This window comes from Aquarana catesbeiana, linkage group LG08 (genome assembly GCF_042186555.1).
Source record: "Aquarana catesbeiana isolate 2022-GZ linkage group LG08, ASM4218655v1, whole genome shotgun sequence".
In the NCBI taxonomy this organism is placed as follows: Eukaryota; Metazoa; Chordata; class Amphibia; order Anura; family Ranidae; genus Aquarana; species Aquarana catesbeiana.
The window spans coordinates 291,797,073-291,814,187 of NC_133331.1; the positions used below are offsets into that span (position 1 = coordinate 291,797,073).

Genomic DNA, 17,115 nt, shown 5'->3' on the forward strand with positions numbered 1-17,115 from the left:
CCAGTGTACAGTGTGCAGTGGTCAGGAGTATATCATATACAGCCCGGGGTATAGAGTGCAGTGGTCAGGAGTATATCATATACAGCCCTGTGTACAGAGTGTAGTGGTCAGGAGTATATCATATACAGCCCTGTGTATAAAGTGCAGTGGCCAGGTAAAGTAGAGTTTTAGAGACATCCTAGTCATAATGTCATTGGGTATAGAGTAATAGTAATAATGATAACAACACACAAGGAGGAGTTCCATCTGCTCTTTCAGAAAACAGAGCAGACTTTCTCCGGGTCTTCTACTGACATTAATTAGAGAGGAAAGTCTCTCCTGTACTGTTCCCTACTTGACATATCGTGGAATGAAGCCGTATTGTTCTTTCAGTGTCATCATCCCGTGTTCTGTCCATTTCTACACTGACACCAACAACTCCTCCACCATCCCACTGTATTTGTTGTCTCACCATGTCTCCAATGATGGAGATCCAGAGACTGACCGGAGTCTTCTTCTCCATGTCACCAGACCACCTCTTCCTTTACTATTATAAGTGCTGGGCCTTTCTATGACTACTCAGGACCCCAACTTCTTCTATAGGATTATGAAGATTTTTATCCTATTTACTAAGAAGCTGAAGAAAAGGTCCATGATGTAGATGAGGGTTACATATAGTATGAGCAGCTCCAACCTTCACTCTGTAACCAAGACCTAGTCTGGCAATTCCCAGAATGATACCAATTAGTCTCTGACCAATCTCACGGTTGGGATGGACTTTTGATTATTTCCAGGTGACCATGAATTAGAGTTCCAATATCTCCCCTGTGTTCTGCAGACGGATATACAGTTCCTGATGCCTTATGTTGTACAGATCCCTCATGTTCTCCGATAGGAGCTCATACACCGGACTTGTTCAACTTTCCAACCAGGAGTGAATGGAATTGGTGAGAGAGGGTATGTGGCCTGGTATGGTTTATTAGGGATCATACTTACTCCCCACCCCCTACCCTTTCCTACCTTTTCTTGGGAAGCCAGGCTGCATGCTCAGGTGAGGGTCTGCTATAGATTTTGGGGAATCCCACACATTATTTCCTTCCTTTTTTGCATAGGGGTCCCTCTTAAAATCTATACTAGACCTGAAGGGTGTGATTCTATTTAGGGGGACTCCAAGCTATTTTTTTCTATTTTGTTTATATTCACCTGTCAGCCAAGAATCCCCAGTTAACGGTTGAATGGGCCGGCTGAGTATACGTAATCAGTTTTTGGAATGCCGACGGTTGCTGGTCACAACCAGCTTAAGCTGGAAGCTACCGTATTTCATAGTGTTATTGCTACTTCAGTCAGAGGTTTGACTCAGCTGAACACCCGGAGCTCAGTTTAGTGGTCCTTTACGTTGGTGACCAATGGGAGTCCATTTAGTTCAACCAATAAAAAAAAAAAAACCCATAAGATCCCATATACACAATCTTATACTCACAGTTCATCCTGAGGAAGGCTAAAAAAACCCAGCAAAGTATGATGCAATGTGCTCCAGCAGGGAAAAAAATTCCTTCCTGATCCCCCAAGAGGCAATCTGATTTTCCTTGAATCAGCTTTACCTATAAAGGTCAGTACCCAGATATATTATGTACATTTGGGAAAGAATCCAAGACTTTTTTAAGCAATCTACTGAGCTGGCCAGAACCACCTCTGGAGGGAGTCTATTCCACATTTCCATATTTGGAGATGAAATCTCTTTTCCTCTAGACATAAAGAGTGCCCCCTTGTCCTCTGTGATGACCTTAAAATGAATAAATGTATATGGACCACTTATGTATTTGTACATGTTGATCATATCCCCCCTTATGCCGCGTACACACGACCGGACTTTACGGCATACTTGGTTCGGCTGACCGGAGTCCGTCGGACAATTCGATCATGTGTGGGCTCCAGCGGAATTTTTTTCCCCAAAAGTTTGATGGACCTAGAAATAAAACATGTTTCAAATCTTTTCGACGGACTCGAGTCCGGTCAAAAAGTCCGCTTGTCTGTATGCTAGTCCGACGGACAAAAACCGTCGCTAGGGCAGCTATTGGCTACTGGCTATGAACTTCCTTGTTTTAGTCCGGTCGTACGTCATCACGTACGAATCCGCCGGACTTTGGTTGCTCGTGTGTAGGCAAGTCCGTACATTCAGAAAATCCGTCGTAAAGTCCACAGGACAAAGTCTGCCGTAAAGTCCGCTCGTGTGTACGCGGCATTACTCTCCTCTTCTCAAGAGGGAATAGATTCAGTTCCTCTAATCTTTCCTCATAGCTGAGCTCCTCCATGCCTCTTATCAGTTTGGTTGCCCTTCTCTGCACTTTCTCCAGTTCCCCGATATCCTTTTTGAGAACCGGTGCCCAAAACTGAACTGCATATTCCAGATGAGGTCTTACTAATGATTTGTACAGACGATGTCTCTCTCTCTCTGGAGTCCATACTTCTCTTAATACAAGAAAGGAGTTTGCTTGCTTTGGAAACCACAGCATGGCATTGCATGCTATTATTTAGCCTATGATTTACCAAAATATATCAGTGGTCATTGTAGTGATCCTGTACATTATTGTACAATGGGATAAGGACATTCTTATAGTATATTCAGTGGGAAGACTGCCCCCTTTACAGATCATTGATGCCAGTTGTTACTGGGAGACAGAAATTGTTCATTGCTCAAGGAACCCCTAGAAACCTTTGGAGGGACCCTGGCTGAGAAAGGCTGAACTAGGCAGTAATATATTTCTATCCCACTTGGTGGGAGTGGATCACTACGAGATGTTTCTCCGGGCTGCAGTTCCCCTCAGCTCCACAAGATGGTGATCTCTCATCTATCCAGACAGGAAGTCTCTATGGAAGACAGGAAATGATGTCAGGAACAGACAGGAAGTTCCGGGTAAGAGGTGAGTCGGCAAGAAATAAAGAGGCTTTATTGTTGGAGTTGGCAGCAGATACGGTAATAAGATCTTATTTTCTGTTTACACCCAGTAACCCCCCCGTCATGTCCGTCCTCTTCCTCCATAGTCACTGTGATGTCTTTTATCTCCAGCAGATGATGATACACACATATATAGTGTGGAAATGCAGAATAACCCCTTCAGGGACAGAACTATTATTTAGATATAAGGGGAAGAGGTTCCTGGACCCCAAATACACAGGAACCAGCAAACTAAATGTCCCTCATATTATCCCCATACATCCCCATCCTAATATTATACAACCAGTACAGTCCAGATAATTCTCTGTTATCAATTATTGGTCTACAGGAAACCTGTATAGATCACACGACCAATGAGGATGGAGGAGGACCGGAGTCACATAACTGAGAAGATACTAAACCTCACCCTGGAGATCATCTACCTGCTGACCGGAGAGGTGAGGAGGATTCTGGGAGGTCACATGACATCACTCTTATCTCTATTAATAAAACACAGACCTGACCGGAGAGGTGAGGAGGATTCTGGGAGGTCACATGACATCACTCTTATCTCTATTAATAAAACACAGACCTGACCGGAGAGGTGAGGAGGATTCTGGGAGGTCACATGACACCACTCTTATCTCTATTAATAAACACAGACCTGACCGGAGAGGTGAGGAGGATTCTGGGAGGTCACATGACATCACTCTTAACTCTATTAATAAAACACAGACCTGACCAGAGAGGTGAGGAGGATTCTGGGAGGTCACATGACATCACTCTTATCTCTATTAATAAAACACAGACCTGACCGGAGAGGTGAGGAGGATTCTGAGATTATAACATGATATTCTTATTGGTTCTCCAATACAGAGATTTCCTCTTGTGAAGTCAGGTGATCATATGACCATCACAGTGCCTCCATGTGACTCCCTAAAACCTGAGAGACACAACATGGAGAAGATTCTAGAAGTCACCAAGAAGATGATGGAGCTGCTGACAGGAGAGGTGAGCGGTGCCGGGAATTCTGGGACATTATCCAGTAACAGAAAGGGATGTGTCTGGATGGTGACTGTATCATTGTGTGTGTCAGGTTCCTATAAGGTGTCAGGATGTCACTGTCTATTTCTCCATGGAGGAGAGGGAGGATTTAGAAGGACACAAGGATCTCTCCAAGGACGTCATGATGGACAATCAGCCGCCCCTCACATCACCGGGTAAGAGGAGACTTTATTGTAAAGGAGAGAGCAGTACGGAGGGTCCACCTAGATCCCCCATCATCTGATAAACACATAGAAACAATGTATTCAGTCAGTGTGTGTGTTTCCTACAGATGGATCCAGTAATGGGAACCCACCAGAGGGATGTCCCCATCCTTTGTATTCCACACAGGAAGGTCACACTGTATCTGACAATTACAAGGTTGGTGGAATGGAACATCTACAGTAGAACATGGACTCGTGGAGATAATGTGTGGATTTTTTATGTGACCTATTAATTTACAGATGATATTTTCTATCATTTTCTTGGTTTAGGGTGAAAATCTGTTAGATACAATAGTTGACGGTAATGCAGAAGAAGAAGAGGTGTATGTGAGGGATGATCAGCAGTCTATTGAGGAGGAAATAATAACATTGACATTTATAGAGGTGGACATTCCTACAGAGATCAGCACAGGTGGGTCATTAACAATAAGTACATTCCTCCACCCATACTTCTCACTGATTGGTCCAGAGTAGGGCGGGGACTGGGTGATATCAGCCTGTAATCCTCTGGTCACTTTCATGAGCTGTGTTCCCCGTCCTGTATTCCTGTATTTCTGTCGAATAATCTTCCTTCTCTGTGCTGCAGACACAATTCATATATCTAGACTGGATTTTTGGAGATTCTGGGGTTCAGCTGGAAGAAAAATATTGATTTTCACTATAGGCATTGCGTGTCTTGGGTCTTCAAGATCAGTCCATTCTTCATCTTAGTTGTTCTCCCCCCATCCTCACTCTCTGACCTCTGGTGGGGCTCAGCCCTGCTGTTATTCGTGACTAAATCAAGGACTAAATAAGGAAGTGCAGGACTTCTTGTGTTGGGAAGAAGGCAATGAGTGATAGAGGGGGTGGGGACACTCGTCCTATAATCCCCTCATCACTGTCACTCCTATAAAGGACAGGTCTCGTTGTTTCCTCACTCTCTGACTAAGGTCCATGAATAAAGAAATGAACTGGTAGGAGATCAGAGGACCCATTTACTAGTTACCTTGAGGAGGGAATTGTAAGATCCTCAGAGACAAAGCTGTCTGATGTGGGCGGAGTCCTGGTTTAGGGGAACCAATCTGCTCATGTCTAGTAATAATCTTTGTATTTCTATTTTAGTACATGAACGGGAGATGAAGAAAACCTCAGAGGATTGTCTCACTTCGTCCCCAGACATTGAAGTAGAAGATGAGGACATCACACAGTATAGTCCAGGAGAAAACCCGGCTACCTCAAATGTCCATCCAGCACCACACAGTGTAGATGGACCATCGTATTCCTCTTATCCTGAGGAACCTCAGACTGTGAGGGACGGTGCCGGACCATCGTATTCCTCTTATCCTGAGGAACCTCAGACTGTGAGGGACGGTGCCGGACCATCGTATTCCTCTTATCCTGAGGAACCTCAGACTGTGAGGGATGGTGCCGGACCATCATATTCCTCCTATCCTGAGGAACCTCAGACTGTGAGGGACGGTGCCGGACCATCGTATTCCTCTTATCCTGAGGAACCTCAGACTGTGAGGGACAGTGCCGGACCATCGTATTCCTCTTATCCTGAGGAACCTCAGACTGTGAGGGACGGTGCCGGACCATCGTATTCCTCTTATCCTGAGGAACCTCAGACTGTGCGGGACAGTGCTGTCCTTCCAAAAGATAAGAGGTTTTTCTGTACTGAATGCGGAAAGTGTTTCCGTTTTAGATCCAAACTTAATGTGCATGAAAGATCTCATACTGGAAAGAAGCTGTTCTCGTGTACTGAGTGCGGGAAACATTTTAAACGTAATGTAGATTTTACTAAACATCAGAGGTCTCACGTGGGGAAGGAACCGCATTCCTGTTCTGAGTGCGGGAAATGTTTTTCAGACAAGTACAATCTTCAAAGACATCAGAGAATACATGCGGGTGAGAAGCCGTATTCCTGTTCCGAGTGTGAGAAAAGTTTCGCACAAAAAGCACATCTGGTCAAACATAAGAGGTCTCACACGGGGGAAAAGCCGTACCCCTGTCCTGAGTGCGGGAATTGTTTTTCAAACAAGTCATATCTTCGCAAACATCTGAAATGGCACACAGGCGAGCTGCCGCATTCCTGTTCTGAGTGCGGGAAATGTTTTATAGATAAATCAGAATTGGAGAGACATAAAAGGTCTCACATTAGGGAAAAACCACATTCCTGTTCTGAGTGCGGGAAAAGTTTTGCACAAAAATTAGAACTTGTCAAACATCAGAGGTCTCACACGGGGGAAAAGCCGTATTCCTGTCCTGAGTGTGGGAGATGTTTTTCACAAAAGTCCAATCTTCATAGACATCAGAAAACACACACGGGGGAGAAGCTGTATTCCTGCCCTGCGTGCGGGAAAGGTTTTGCACGGAAGTCCAATCTTTACGTACATCAGAAAATGCACAAGGGAGACATGCCGTACTCCTGCCCTGAGTGCGGGAAATGTTTTCCAGAGAAGTCCCGTCTTTGCAGACATCAGACAATGCACATAAGTGAGAAGCCGTATTCCTGTTCTGAGTGCGGGAAAGGTTTTGTAGAAAAATCGGAACTTGCCAATCATCATAGGTCTCACACGGGGGAAAAGCCGTATTCTTGTCCTGAGTGCGAGAAATGTTTTTCAAAGAAGCCCAATCTTTACAGACATCAGAAATCTCACAAGAGGAAGAAGCCACTTTCCTGTCCTGAGTGAGGGAATTGTTCCTCACTGAAGTCCTGTCTTCCTGTACATCAGGGGTCCCACACAACCCTCGTGGTGTATTATGGAATCATTACCTTTCACTGACTGAGTACATTTTGTGGTGGAAGATTTCACAAACACTTAGAGGCCTTTTTTTTTTTTTTTTAAACGTTGGACAAGTTTGACAAGCACTCCCCCGGCTGTGACAAATTTAGAATATATTTTATTTCATACAGCGATTTCCTATGATCATTGGCTCCACCTAGTGGTCATAATGCGGAATTGCGATATTTTTCCTGATGGAGGCATATCGGGAAAAAAAATACCTCATTATGGCCAGGTTCCAATTGATCATATACTGATCCAACTGTTCATCTTTGGGCATCCCATAAACCCCTTACCGATCCAGGTTCAAATCCCCTCAATAAAAAAAAAAACAACAAAAACAAGCATATGACTGTTCATTGTCTCAAGAGTGAATGAGAGGTGAAAGACGGACAGGTGGACCACATTTTTCAGCAGCCCCTGCGGTGGTACCACTACAAAAAAGTTAAGGTTGTCGTTGTTACATTAACCTGCTTCTCTCCATGTGTACTTGAAAGCATGTACCAGGTTAAGAACTGTTATCTTCCTTGGGGGACCAAAGGTTCTTTGGTGGGGGGAGTGTGTAGCAGATGCCTTGCATCTCCAGCGGCCTTGCCAAGCTGGCCGCTGCCAGACTTTTTACATAGGCTCTCCTGAGAGGGAGAGAGAGCCTGTCAGCTTCTGCAGGGGATTCCTCCCCCCCTCCCTCTCCTCTTCGCTGCGTGATACGAGTGGTGCTCATATATGTAGTGGGTGTGCGGGATAGTTTTATCTTGGGATTTAAGCCATTGAATGTTGATTTGGGTACAGTGTTTGTTGTTGGGCCTGTGGTGTCAGGGGACAGAAGAGAGAGGTCTGACATAAGAGAGGGTCATTCTTCTGCTCTCCTCCTGCCTGGACTCAGAGCCAACTAAAGTAGAGGTAACCAATCTGATATAGAGTTGCCATTGCTGAAGTGTTTGCCTCTGCTCTTCGGGTTATTCTCAGGTTTGGAATCCCCTGAAAGCAGCCTGAATATAGTAGTGAACTCTTGGTCTTAGTTATTACTGTTCTTTTGACTCACTTGACCTATATATACATTACTTTTCCACAAAAATTTTAATAGTAAAGATAATTTCTGTGTTTTATTATAACGTGTGTGTTTCTCATTGGTCCTTGCAATTACACTATTGCCAGGTGTGCCAGAGGGGGCTTAGACTGTTATTGGGGTTGAGAGGCAGAGTACAGGAACCAATTATACTTGGGGGGGGGGTAGCTCTACAACTATATTACCAAAAGTATTGGGACACCTGCCTTTACACGCGCATGAACTTTAATGACATCCCAGTCTTAGTCCGTAGGGTTCACCTCTTCTGGGAAGCCCTTCTCGTCCAACATCAGTGCCTGAACTCACAAATGCTCTTCTGGAAGAATGGTCAAACATTCCCATAGACACACTCCTATACCTTGTGGACGGCCTTCCCAGAAGAGTTGAAGCTGTTATAGCTGCAAAGAGCGGGCCAACTCAATATGGAACCCTACGTACACACGGTCGGATTTTCCGACGGAAAATGTGTGATAGGACCTTGTTGTCGGAAATTCCGACTGTGTGTGGGCTCCATCACACATTTTCCATCGGATTTTCCGACACACAAAGTTTGAGAGCAGGCTATAAAATTTTCCTGACAACAAAATCCGTTGTCGGAAATTCCGATCGTGTGTACACAAATCCGACGGACAAAGTGCCACGCATGCTCAGAATAAATAAAGAGATGAAAGCTATTGGCCACTGCCCTGTTTATAGTCCCGACGTACGTGTTTTACGTCACCGCGTTCAGAATGATCGGATTTTCCGACAACTTTGTGTGACCGTGTGTATGCAAGACAAGTTTGAGCCAACATCCGTCGGAAAAAATCCTAGGATTTTGTTGTCGGAATGTCCGATCAATATCCGACCGTGTGTACGGGGCATTAGACTGGGATGCCATTAAAGTTCATGTGCGTGTAAAGGCAGGCGTCCCAATACTTTTGGTAATACAGTGTATTTTCGGAAAGCAGAGGCCCTGGAGAATAAAATGGTGCTAGCTTAAAAAATACTAAATGTAATGTATTTTATTACCTTTTATTTGTGCATTAAAATTCAAAAAAAGTATATTTTTTCCCCAAAAAATTGCATTTGGAAAACCGCTGAGCAAATATCGTGCGACAGAAAAAAAAGTGCAACACCCACCATTTTATGCTTTAGGGCTTCTGCTTTTAAAAAAAAGTATATAATGTTTGGGGGTTCTAAGTAATTTTCTAGCAAAAGAATTATGATTTTTATATGTAGAAGAAAAATGCTAGAATTGGCTTGGGTGGCAAGTGGTTAAAGCGTGACATGTTTGGTATCTATTTACTCGGCATAACATCATCTTTTTATATATTACCAAACAATTGAGTATTTTATTACGTTTCTGTGCATTAAATTCACAAAAGTGCATTTTTTCCCCCCTAAAATTGCGTTTAAAAAAACGCTGCCCAAATACCGTGTGGCATAAAAAATTGCAACACCTGCCATTTTATCCATTAGAGTCTTTGCTCTTCACAAATATATAATATATAGGGGTTCTAAGTGATTTACTTGCAAAAAAAAAAAATACTGATTCTTTACATGTGTCAGAAAAGGCCCGGTCAAGTGGTTGCGACATCAGGGGGACATGAAAGACCTCTCGTGTCTTTCCTGCCCTCTACTGAAGATAATGGAGTGCAGATAGCACTCAGTTTGAGGCTTCCCTGGCCACAGCGGTCTGGAATCATAGTGCTAACCCTGGAAGAGACACAATATGCAAAACTTCCGGGTTCATTTTATCTAGGGGTGATCTAGACCAGTGGTTCTCAACCCTGTCTTCAAGTACCCTCAACAGGCCATGTTTTGGGGATCTCTGTTAGACAAAATAGTTGTCCAAAATACCAATACCAAGCCAATGACTCTGATTTAAAGCACCTGTGCAAAATGAAGGAAAACCTGCAAACATGGCCTGTTGGGGGTACTTGAGGACAGGGTTGAGATCCACGGATCTAGGGTTGCCACCTGTCAGGGATTTACTCGGACAGTCCGGGTTTTGAATCATGTGCCTGGGTTTTAGTCCATCTGAAACCCAGACACATTATTCAGACAAGAATGTGGCTTGGAACAGAGCTTGACAGAACAGTGAGGGGGCACTATGTGTGCCGCATTACTATTCTCTTTGGAGTGCCCAAAGGTGTCTCAGGTCTGTTACAATCCTATAGAGCAGTGTTTCTCAGCTCCAGTCCTCAAGGCGCCCCAACAGGTCATGTTTCCAGGCTTTCCATTATTTTGCACAGGTGATTTGATCAGTTTAACTGCCTTAGTAATTACCACAGTTGTTTCATCTGAGGGAAATCCTGAAAACATGACCTGTTGGGGAGCCTTGAGGATTGGAGTTGAGAAACACTGCTCGAGAGTATACTAAAAAAAATTCTAAAGTGTTTGGGTTTGGCTTGAAGAAAAAGTGGTAAACCTAGGTGGGGGCCCTGTCTTGGCTGGAGGCACTGTCCTGGATGGGGGCCCTTTCCTGGGTGGAGGCACTGTTCTGAGTGGAGGCACTGTTATGGGTGGAGGCTTTGTCCTGTGTGGAGGCACTGTCCTGTGTGGGGGTTCTGTCCTGGGTGGAGGCACTGTCCTGGATGGAGGCACTGACCATGGTGAGGGCCCTGTCTGGGGGGAGACACTGCCCTGGTTAGGGGTTCTGGCCTGAGTGGAGACCCTGTGCTAGGTGGAGACACTGTCTGAGGTGAAGGCACTGTCCTAGGTGGAGGCCCTGTCCTGGGTAGAGGCACTGTCCTGGGTGGGGGCCCTGTCTTGGATGGAGGCCCTATCTTGAGTGGAGGTACTGTCATGAGTGGAGGTACTGTCCTGGGTGGAGGCACTATCCTAGGGGGAGGCCCTGTCCTGGGTGGGGGTCTTGTCCTGGGTAGAGGCACTGTCCTGGGTGGGGGTCTTGTCCTGGGTAGAGGCACTATCCTAGGTGGGGGCCCTGTCTTGGATGTAGGCACTGTTCTGGGTGGGGGCCCTATCTTGGGTGGAGGTACTGTCCTGAGTGGAGGCGCTGTCCTAGGTGGAGGCCCTGTCCTGGGTGGGGGTCTTGTCCTGGGTAGAGGCACTTTCCTAGGTGGTGGCCTTGTCCTGGGTGGGGGTCTTGTCCTGGGTGGAGGCCCTGTCCTGGGTGGATGCACTGTCCTGGGAGGAGGAACTGACCAGGGTGGGGGCCCTGTGTGTGAAGAGGCACTGTCCTGGGTAGGGGTTCTGGCCTGGGTGGAGACCCTGTGCTAGGTAGAGACACTGTCTGAGGTGGAGGCACTGTCCTGGGTAAAAGCACTATCCTAGGTGGAGGCCCTGTCCTGGGTAGAGGCACTGTCCTGGGTGGAGGCACTATCCTAGGTGGGGGCCCTGTCTTGGGTGGAGGCACTGTTCTGGGTGGGGGCACTGTCCTGGTTGGGGGCCCTATATTGGTTGGAGGCACTGTCATGAGTGCAGGCACTATCCTAGGTGGAGGCCCTCTCCTATGTGGCGGTCTTGTCCTGGGTGGAGGCACTATTCTAGGTGGGGGCCCTGTCTTGGGTGGAGGCACTGTCCTGGGTGGAGGCACTATCCTAGGTGGAGGCCCTGTCCTGGGTGGGGGCCTTGTCCTCGGTAGAGGCACTCTCTTGGGTGGAGGCAACCCTATAGTGTATACTAAGAAAAAGAAAATTACAGTGCACCGCTAAAGTGTTTGTGTTTGGCTTGAAGAAAAAATGGCAACCCTAGGGGTAATCAGCGAGAAGACGTTCCCTGGTCTCCTACTCCTCTACTTGGACCGCATACATCATACCAGAGCCGGGCTCGCTGGTAGGATGGCGGAGCCTGGGAACCATGACGGGGGGGGGGGGTCGCACATTCCAGGGTTGATGCTTGAGAGCGCACTTATGCCGCACACACATGATCGGACATTCCACCAACAAAATCCTGGATTTATTTCCGACTGATGTTGGCTCAAACTTGTCTTGCATACACATGGTCACACAAATGTCGGAAATTCCAATCGCCAGGAACGCGCTGACGTACAACACGTACAACGGCACTATAAAAGGGAAGTTCAATAGCCAGTGCAGCTCTTCTGCTTGATTCAGAGCATGCGTGGAATTTTGTGCGTCGGAATCGTCTACACACGCTCGGAATTTACGGGATTTTGATGTCGGAAAATGTGAAAATCAGCTCTCAAATTTTTGTTGTCGGAATTTCCGACAACAAATGTCCGATGGAGCCCACACACGGTCGGAATTTCCGACAACGAGCTCACATTGAACATTTGTTGTCGGAAATTCCGCCCGTGTGTACGCGGCATTAATGTTCACCAGAATGTTCCAGAAGGGAACTGCTAGTCTCTGTGACAAATGGTTCCACCAGTGTAGGTAGATTGAGGAAGGTTACCCCAAGCATTGTAATTTGACGTTTTGGAAATTCCCACCACTGGAAGTGCCTACAAAAATATCTAATCCTCTGTGTAAGGGTGCCCCCTTAACCTTGGTTTCTAGCTTGTTCTTTGCTCTGGCTTATTGCAATAAACTTATGTAGCAACAATGTTCCCCTTAACCTCGGGTTTGCCGATACTCTGATACCGGACTGGTAATATAGATTTCCATAACCAGGAATGAGATGAGGAAGGATCCATATCATGTCCAATCATGAAGCAGATTTCTGGCCTCATTCACATCTTCACTATTAGATATTGGGGATCCACCAATGTGCTCCAGGCAGTAAAGGACAGGGCCGTAATTATTTTTTTTTTTACCCGGGGGGGTTCAGTTTTGGGTACCCAGATCCACAGCGTATTTGAGTTTGGCAAAATTGTGCCACAAGGGAGATTCTAACAGACAAACATAAACCTCAGCACAATCGTAAGTAAAAAGTGAACTCTTCTATCACAGTAAGCTTTTCTCTACACACAGCCGACCTTCAGGAAGACCTTCAATGCTATGCTGACTAATGAGCAACAAGCAACTGTTGTACAATATAGCATAAAGAATGCAGTGGTCAAGAGTAGAGGTGGGCCGAACACCCCCCTGTTCCGTTCACAGCAGAGCTCCTGAAAAGGGGAAAAGTTCGGCCCTGAACCGCAAACTCAATTGAAGTCTATGGGAGCCGAACATGAAGAATCAAAAGTCCCCATTTTGAAGACTTATATGCAAGTTATTGGTCATAGAAAGTGTAGGCGGGGGGGGGTCGGGGATGTACCAATGCAATTTTTTTTTTAAACGATAATTTTTAAAGGAGCAGTGATTTTTGCTTAAAGTGCAACAAAAAATAAAGAAATTCCTTCAAATATAGTGCCTAGGGGGTCCCCTTAGTCTGTCTGTAAAGTGGTGCATCTGTACCTTGTATAGAACCTGCTGCAGCAAAACTGACATTTCTAAAGAAAGAAAAATGAGTCCAATCCCATTTACATTTCCGGCCGGCAATATAAAAAAAAAGAAAAATAAAACAGCGTGGGGTCCTCACTCAGGCCATACCAGACCCTTAGATCTAGTATGGATTTTATAGGGTTCAAGGGGGAAAGGGGCAATCCCTGATGCCGCACATCTAAGGAATCCTATGGAGGGGGATAGAGTGGCCACCTCAGCCTGGACTCCAACCAGGCCACGCCCCCAATGCGTTTCGCTTCCCCCCAGAGCTTTTTCATGACTAAGCTCCGGGGGGTGTCCTGGTCATAGTCCAGGCTGAGGTTGCCACTCTATGCCCTTCTATAGGATTCCTTAGATGTGTGGCATCAGGGATCACTATGCAGCAGATGCGGAGGTACCCGCCTTTACACCCCTTATCCACGGAGCCTGAGCGGCACACAAAGGGTAAAACAGGTCACATGGATTTTAAGAGGAACACCATGGCAAAAAAATAAATAAAAACTACGGTGTGGAGTCCCCCCAAATCCCATACCAGACCCTTATCCAAGCATGTAGCCTGGCAGGCCAGGAAAGGGGGGGGGACAAGCGAGCGCCTCCTCCTCCTGGACCATACCAGGCCACATGCCCTCAACATGGGCCCTGCCCCCCCCACCCCAGAGCACCTTGTCCCCATGTTGATGGGGACAAGGGCCTCATCCCCTAAACCCTGGCCAGTGATTGTGGGGGTCTGTGGGCAGGGGGCTTATTGGAATCTGGATCACGCTCTCCCCCATGTGAAGGATTATGGGGTAAATGTACCCTATACTCATTCATCAAAAAAAGTGTAAAGCCGGTTTTTGACAAGTCCTTTGTTAATTTTTTTTAAAAACAGTGTCCCCCAATGTAGATCTAATGTCAATCACTACCTGTAACACCGTCGGACCCCCCCAAAAAAACACTCTGCCCACAACAATGGCTGACCGCCGAATGCCTCCTCTGCTGGGTGACATTTCTTAAATAGGTAAGTGGAGGGGCCACCTGGCAACGTCACTTAGTGGCCCACCCTCTTGTGACGTCTGGGTTGACCCCCCCTTTCCTGACCTGCCCGGCTGCATGCCTGGATAAGGGTCTGGTATGGATTTTGGAGGTGACCCCCACACCGTTTTTTTTTACATTTTGGTGTGGGGGTGCCGGCAATTGCAACCTTGAGTCATTTTAAGTGATGTGATTCGTTTTTTTTTTTATTTGTAATTTTTGCTGCAACATGTTCTATGCGTGCTACAGAGGCGCCACTTTACAGGCAGACTAAGGGGACCCCCCCCACTATATTTAAAGGATTTTTTTATTGTTTTATTGCATTGATACATGTCCCCTAGGGCAGTACCCAGACCCCCATACCCCTTTCATGGCCAAATACTTGCATATAAGCCTTCAAAATGGGCACTTTGATTTTTCCTGTTTGGCTCCCATAGACTGTGTCCCTGATCACCACCACACCAGTTACAGTGTCCCTGATCACCACCACACCAGTTACAGTGTCCCTGATCACCACCACACCAGTTACAGTGTCCCTGATCACCACCACACCAGTTACAGTGTCCCTGATCACCACCACACCAGTTACAGTGTCCCTGATCACCACCACACCAGTTACAGTGTCCCTGATCACCACCACACCAGTCACAGTGTCCCTGATCACCACACCAGTTACAGTGTCCCTGATCACCACCACACCAGTTACAGTGTCCCTGATCACCACCACACCAGTTACAGTGTCCCTGATCACCCCCACACCAGTTACAGTGTCCCTGATCCCTACCACACCAGTTACAGTGTCCCTGATCCCCACCACACCAGTTACAGTGTCCCTGATCACCACCACACCAGTTACAGTGTCCCTGATCACCTCCACACCAGTTACAGTGTCCCTGATCACCACCACACCAGTTATAGTGTCCCTGATCACCACCACACCAGTTACAGTGTCCCCGATCACCTCCAGACCAGTTACAGTGTCCCTGATCACCACCACACCAGTTACAGTGTCCCTGATCCCCACCACACCAGTTACAGTGTCCCTGATCACCACCACACCAGTTACAGTGTCCCTGATCACCTCCACACCAGTTACAGTGTCCCTGATCACCACCACACCAGTTACAGTGTCCCTGATCACCACCACACCAGTTACAGTGTCCCCGATCACCTCCAGACCAGTTACAGTGTCCCTGATCACCACCACACCAGTTACAGTGTCCCCGATCACCACCACACCAGTTACAGTGTCCCTGATCACCTCCACACCAGTTACAGTGTCCCTGATCACCCCCACACCAGTTACAGTGTCCCTGATCACCACCACACCAGTTACATTGTTACTTATCCCCACCACACCAGTTACAGTGTTCCTAATCACCACCACACCAGTTAGTGTCCCTGATCACCACCACACCAGTTATAGTGTCCCTGATCACCACCACACCAGTTACAGTGTCCCCGATCACCTCCAGACCAGTTACAGTGTCCCTGATCACCACCACACCAGTTACAGTGTCCCTGATCCCCACCACACCAGTTACAGTGTCCCTGATCACCACCACACCAGTTACAGTGTCCCTGATCACCTCCACACCAGTTACAGTGTCCCTGATCCCCACCACACCAGTTAGTGTCCCTGATCACCACCACACCAGTTACAGTGTCCCCGATCACCACCACACCAGTTACAGTGTCCCCGATCACCTCCAGACCCGTTACAGTGTCCCTGATCACCACCACACCAGTTACAGTGTCCCTGACCACCACCACACCAGTTACAGTGTCCCTGATCACCTCCACACCAGTTACAGTGTCCCTGACCACCACCACACCAGTTACAGTGTCCCTGATCACCACCACACCAGTTACAGTGTCCCTGATCACCTCCACACCAGTTACAGTGTCCCTGATCACCTCCACACCAGTTACAGTGTCCCTGATCACCACCACACCAGTTACAGTGTCCCTGATCACCACCACACCAGTTACATTGTTACTTATCCCCACCACACCAGTTACGGTGTTCCTAATCACCACCACACCAGTTAGTGTCCCTGATCTTCATCACACCAATTTCAGTGTTCCTGATCACCACCACACCAGTTACAGTGTCCCTGATCACCACCACACCAGTTACAGTGTCCCTGATCACCGCCACACCAGTTTCAGTGTCCCTGATCCCCACCACACCAGTTACAGTGTCCCTGATCACCACCACACCAGTTACAGTGTCCCTGATCACCACCACACCAGTTACAGTGTCCCTAATCACCACCACACCAGTTAGTGTCCCTGATCTTCATCACACCAATTTCAGTATCCCTGATCCCCACCACACCAGTTACAGTGTCCCTGATCCCCACCACACCAGTTACAGTATCCCTGATCCCCACTACACCAGTTACAGTGTCCCTGATCCCCACCACACCAGTTACCGTGTCCCTGATCCCCACCACACCAGATACAGGTCCCTGATCCCCACCAAACTAGTTACTGTGTCCCTGATCACCACCACACCAGTCATATTGTTCCTGATCACCACCACACCAGTCATATTGTTCCTGATCACCACCACACCAGTTACATTGTTACTTATCCCCACCACACCAGTTACGGTGTTCCTAATCACCACCACACCAGTTAGTGTCCCTGATCTTCATCACACCAATTTCAGCGTTCCTGATCACCTCCACACCAGTTACAGTGTCCACGATCCCCACCACACCAGTTACAGTGTCCCTGATCACCACCA

The 17,115-nt window shown here is 47.1% G+C and overlaps 2 protein-coding genes across 3 annotated transcripts in view; one reads left to right on the plus strand and one right to left on the minus strand.

The window, feature by feature from the left end:
* LOC141104959 (uncharacterized) overlaps positions 1–17,115 on the minus strand; it is a 664,134-nt gene that overhangs the window by 259,804 nt on the left and 387,215 nt on the right. The window lies entirely within an intron of this gene.
* The window catches only part of LOC141104781 (uncharacterized), a 114,372-nt gene continuing 100,110 nt past the window's right edge, over positions 2,854–17,115 (plus strand). Inside the window, exons 1-7 of one of the 2 annotated variants that reach the window (XM_073594524.1) lie at positions 2,854–2,953; positions 3,264–3,372; positions 3,791–3,925; positions 4,011–4,134; positions 4,251–4,339; positions 4,453–4,594; positions 5,284–7,291. In XM_073594524.1, the coding sequence (XP_073450625.1) occupies positions 3,289–3,372; positions 3,791–3,925; positions 4,011–4,134; positions 4,251–4,339; positions 4,453–4,594; positions 5,284–6,854 (2,145 nt within the window). In that variant the 5' untranslated portion in view covers positions 2,854–2,953; positions 3,264–3,288 and the 3' untranslated portion in view covers positions 6,855–7,291. Of the gene's footprint in view, positions 2,954–3,263; positions 3,373–3,790; positions 3,926–4,010; positions 4,135–4,250; positions 4,340–4,452; positions 4,595–5,283; positions 7,292–17,115 lie in introns of those variants that run through there. The other variant, XM_073594525.1, reaches the window with a different exon arrangement.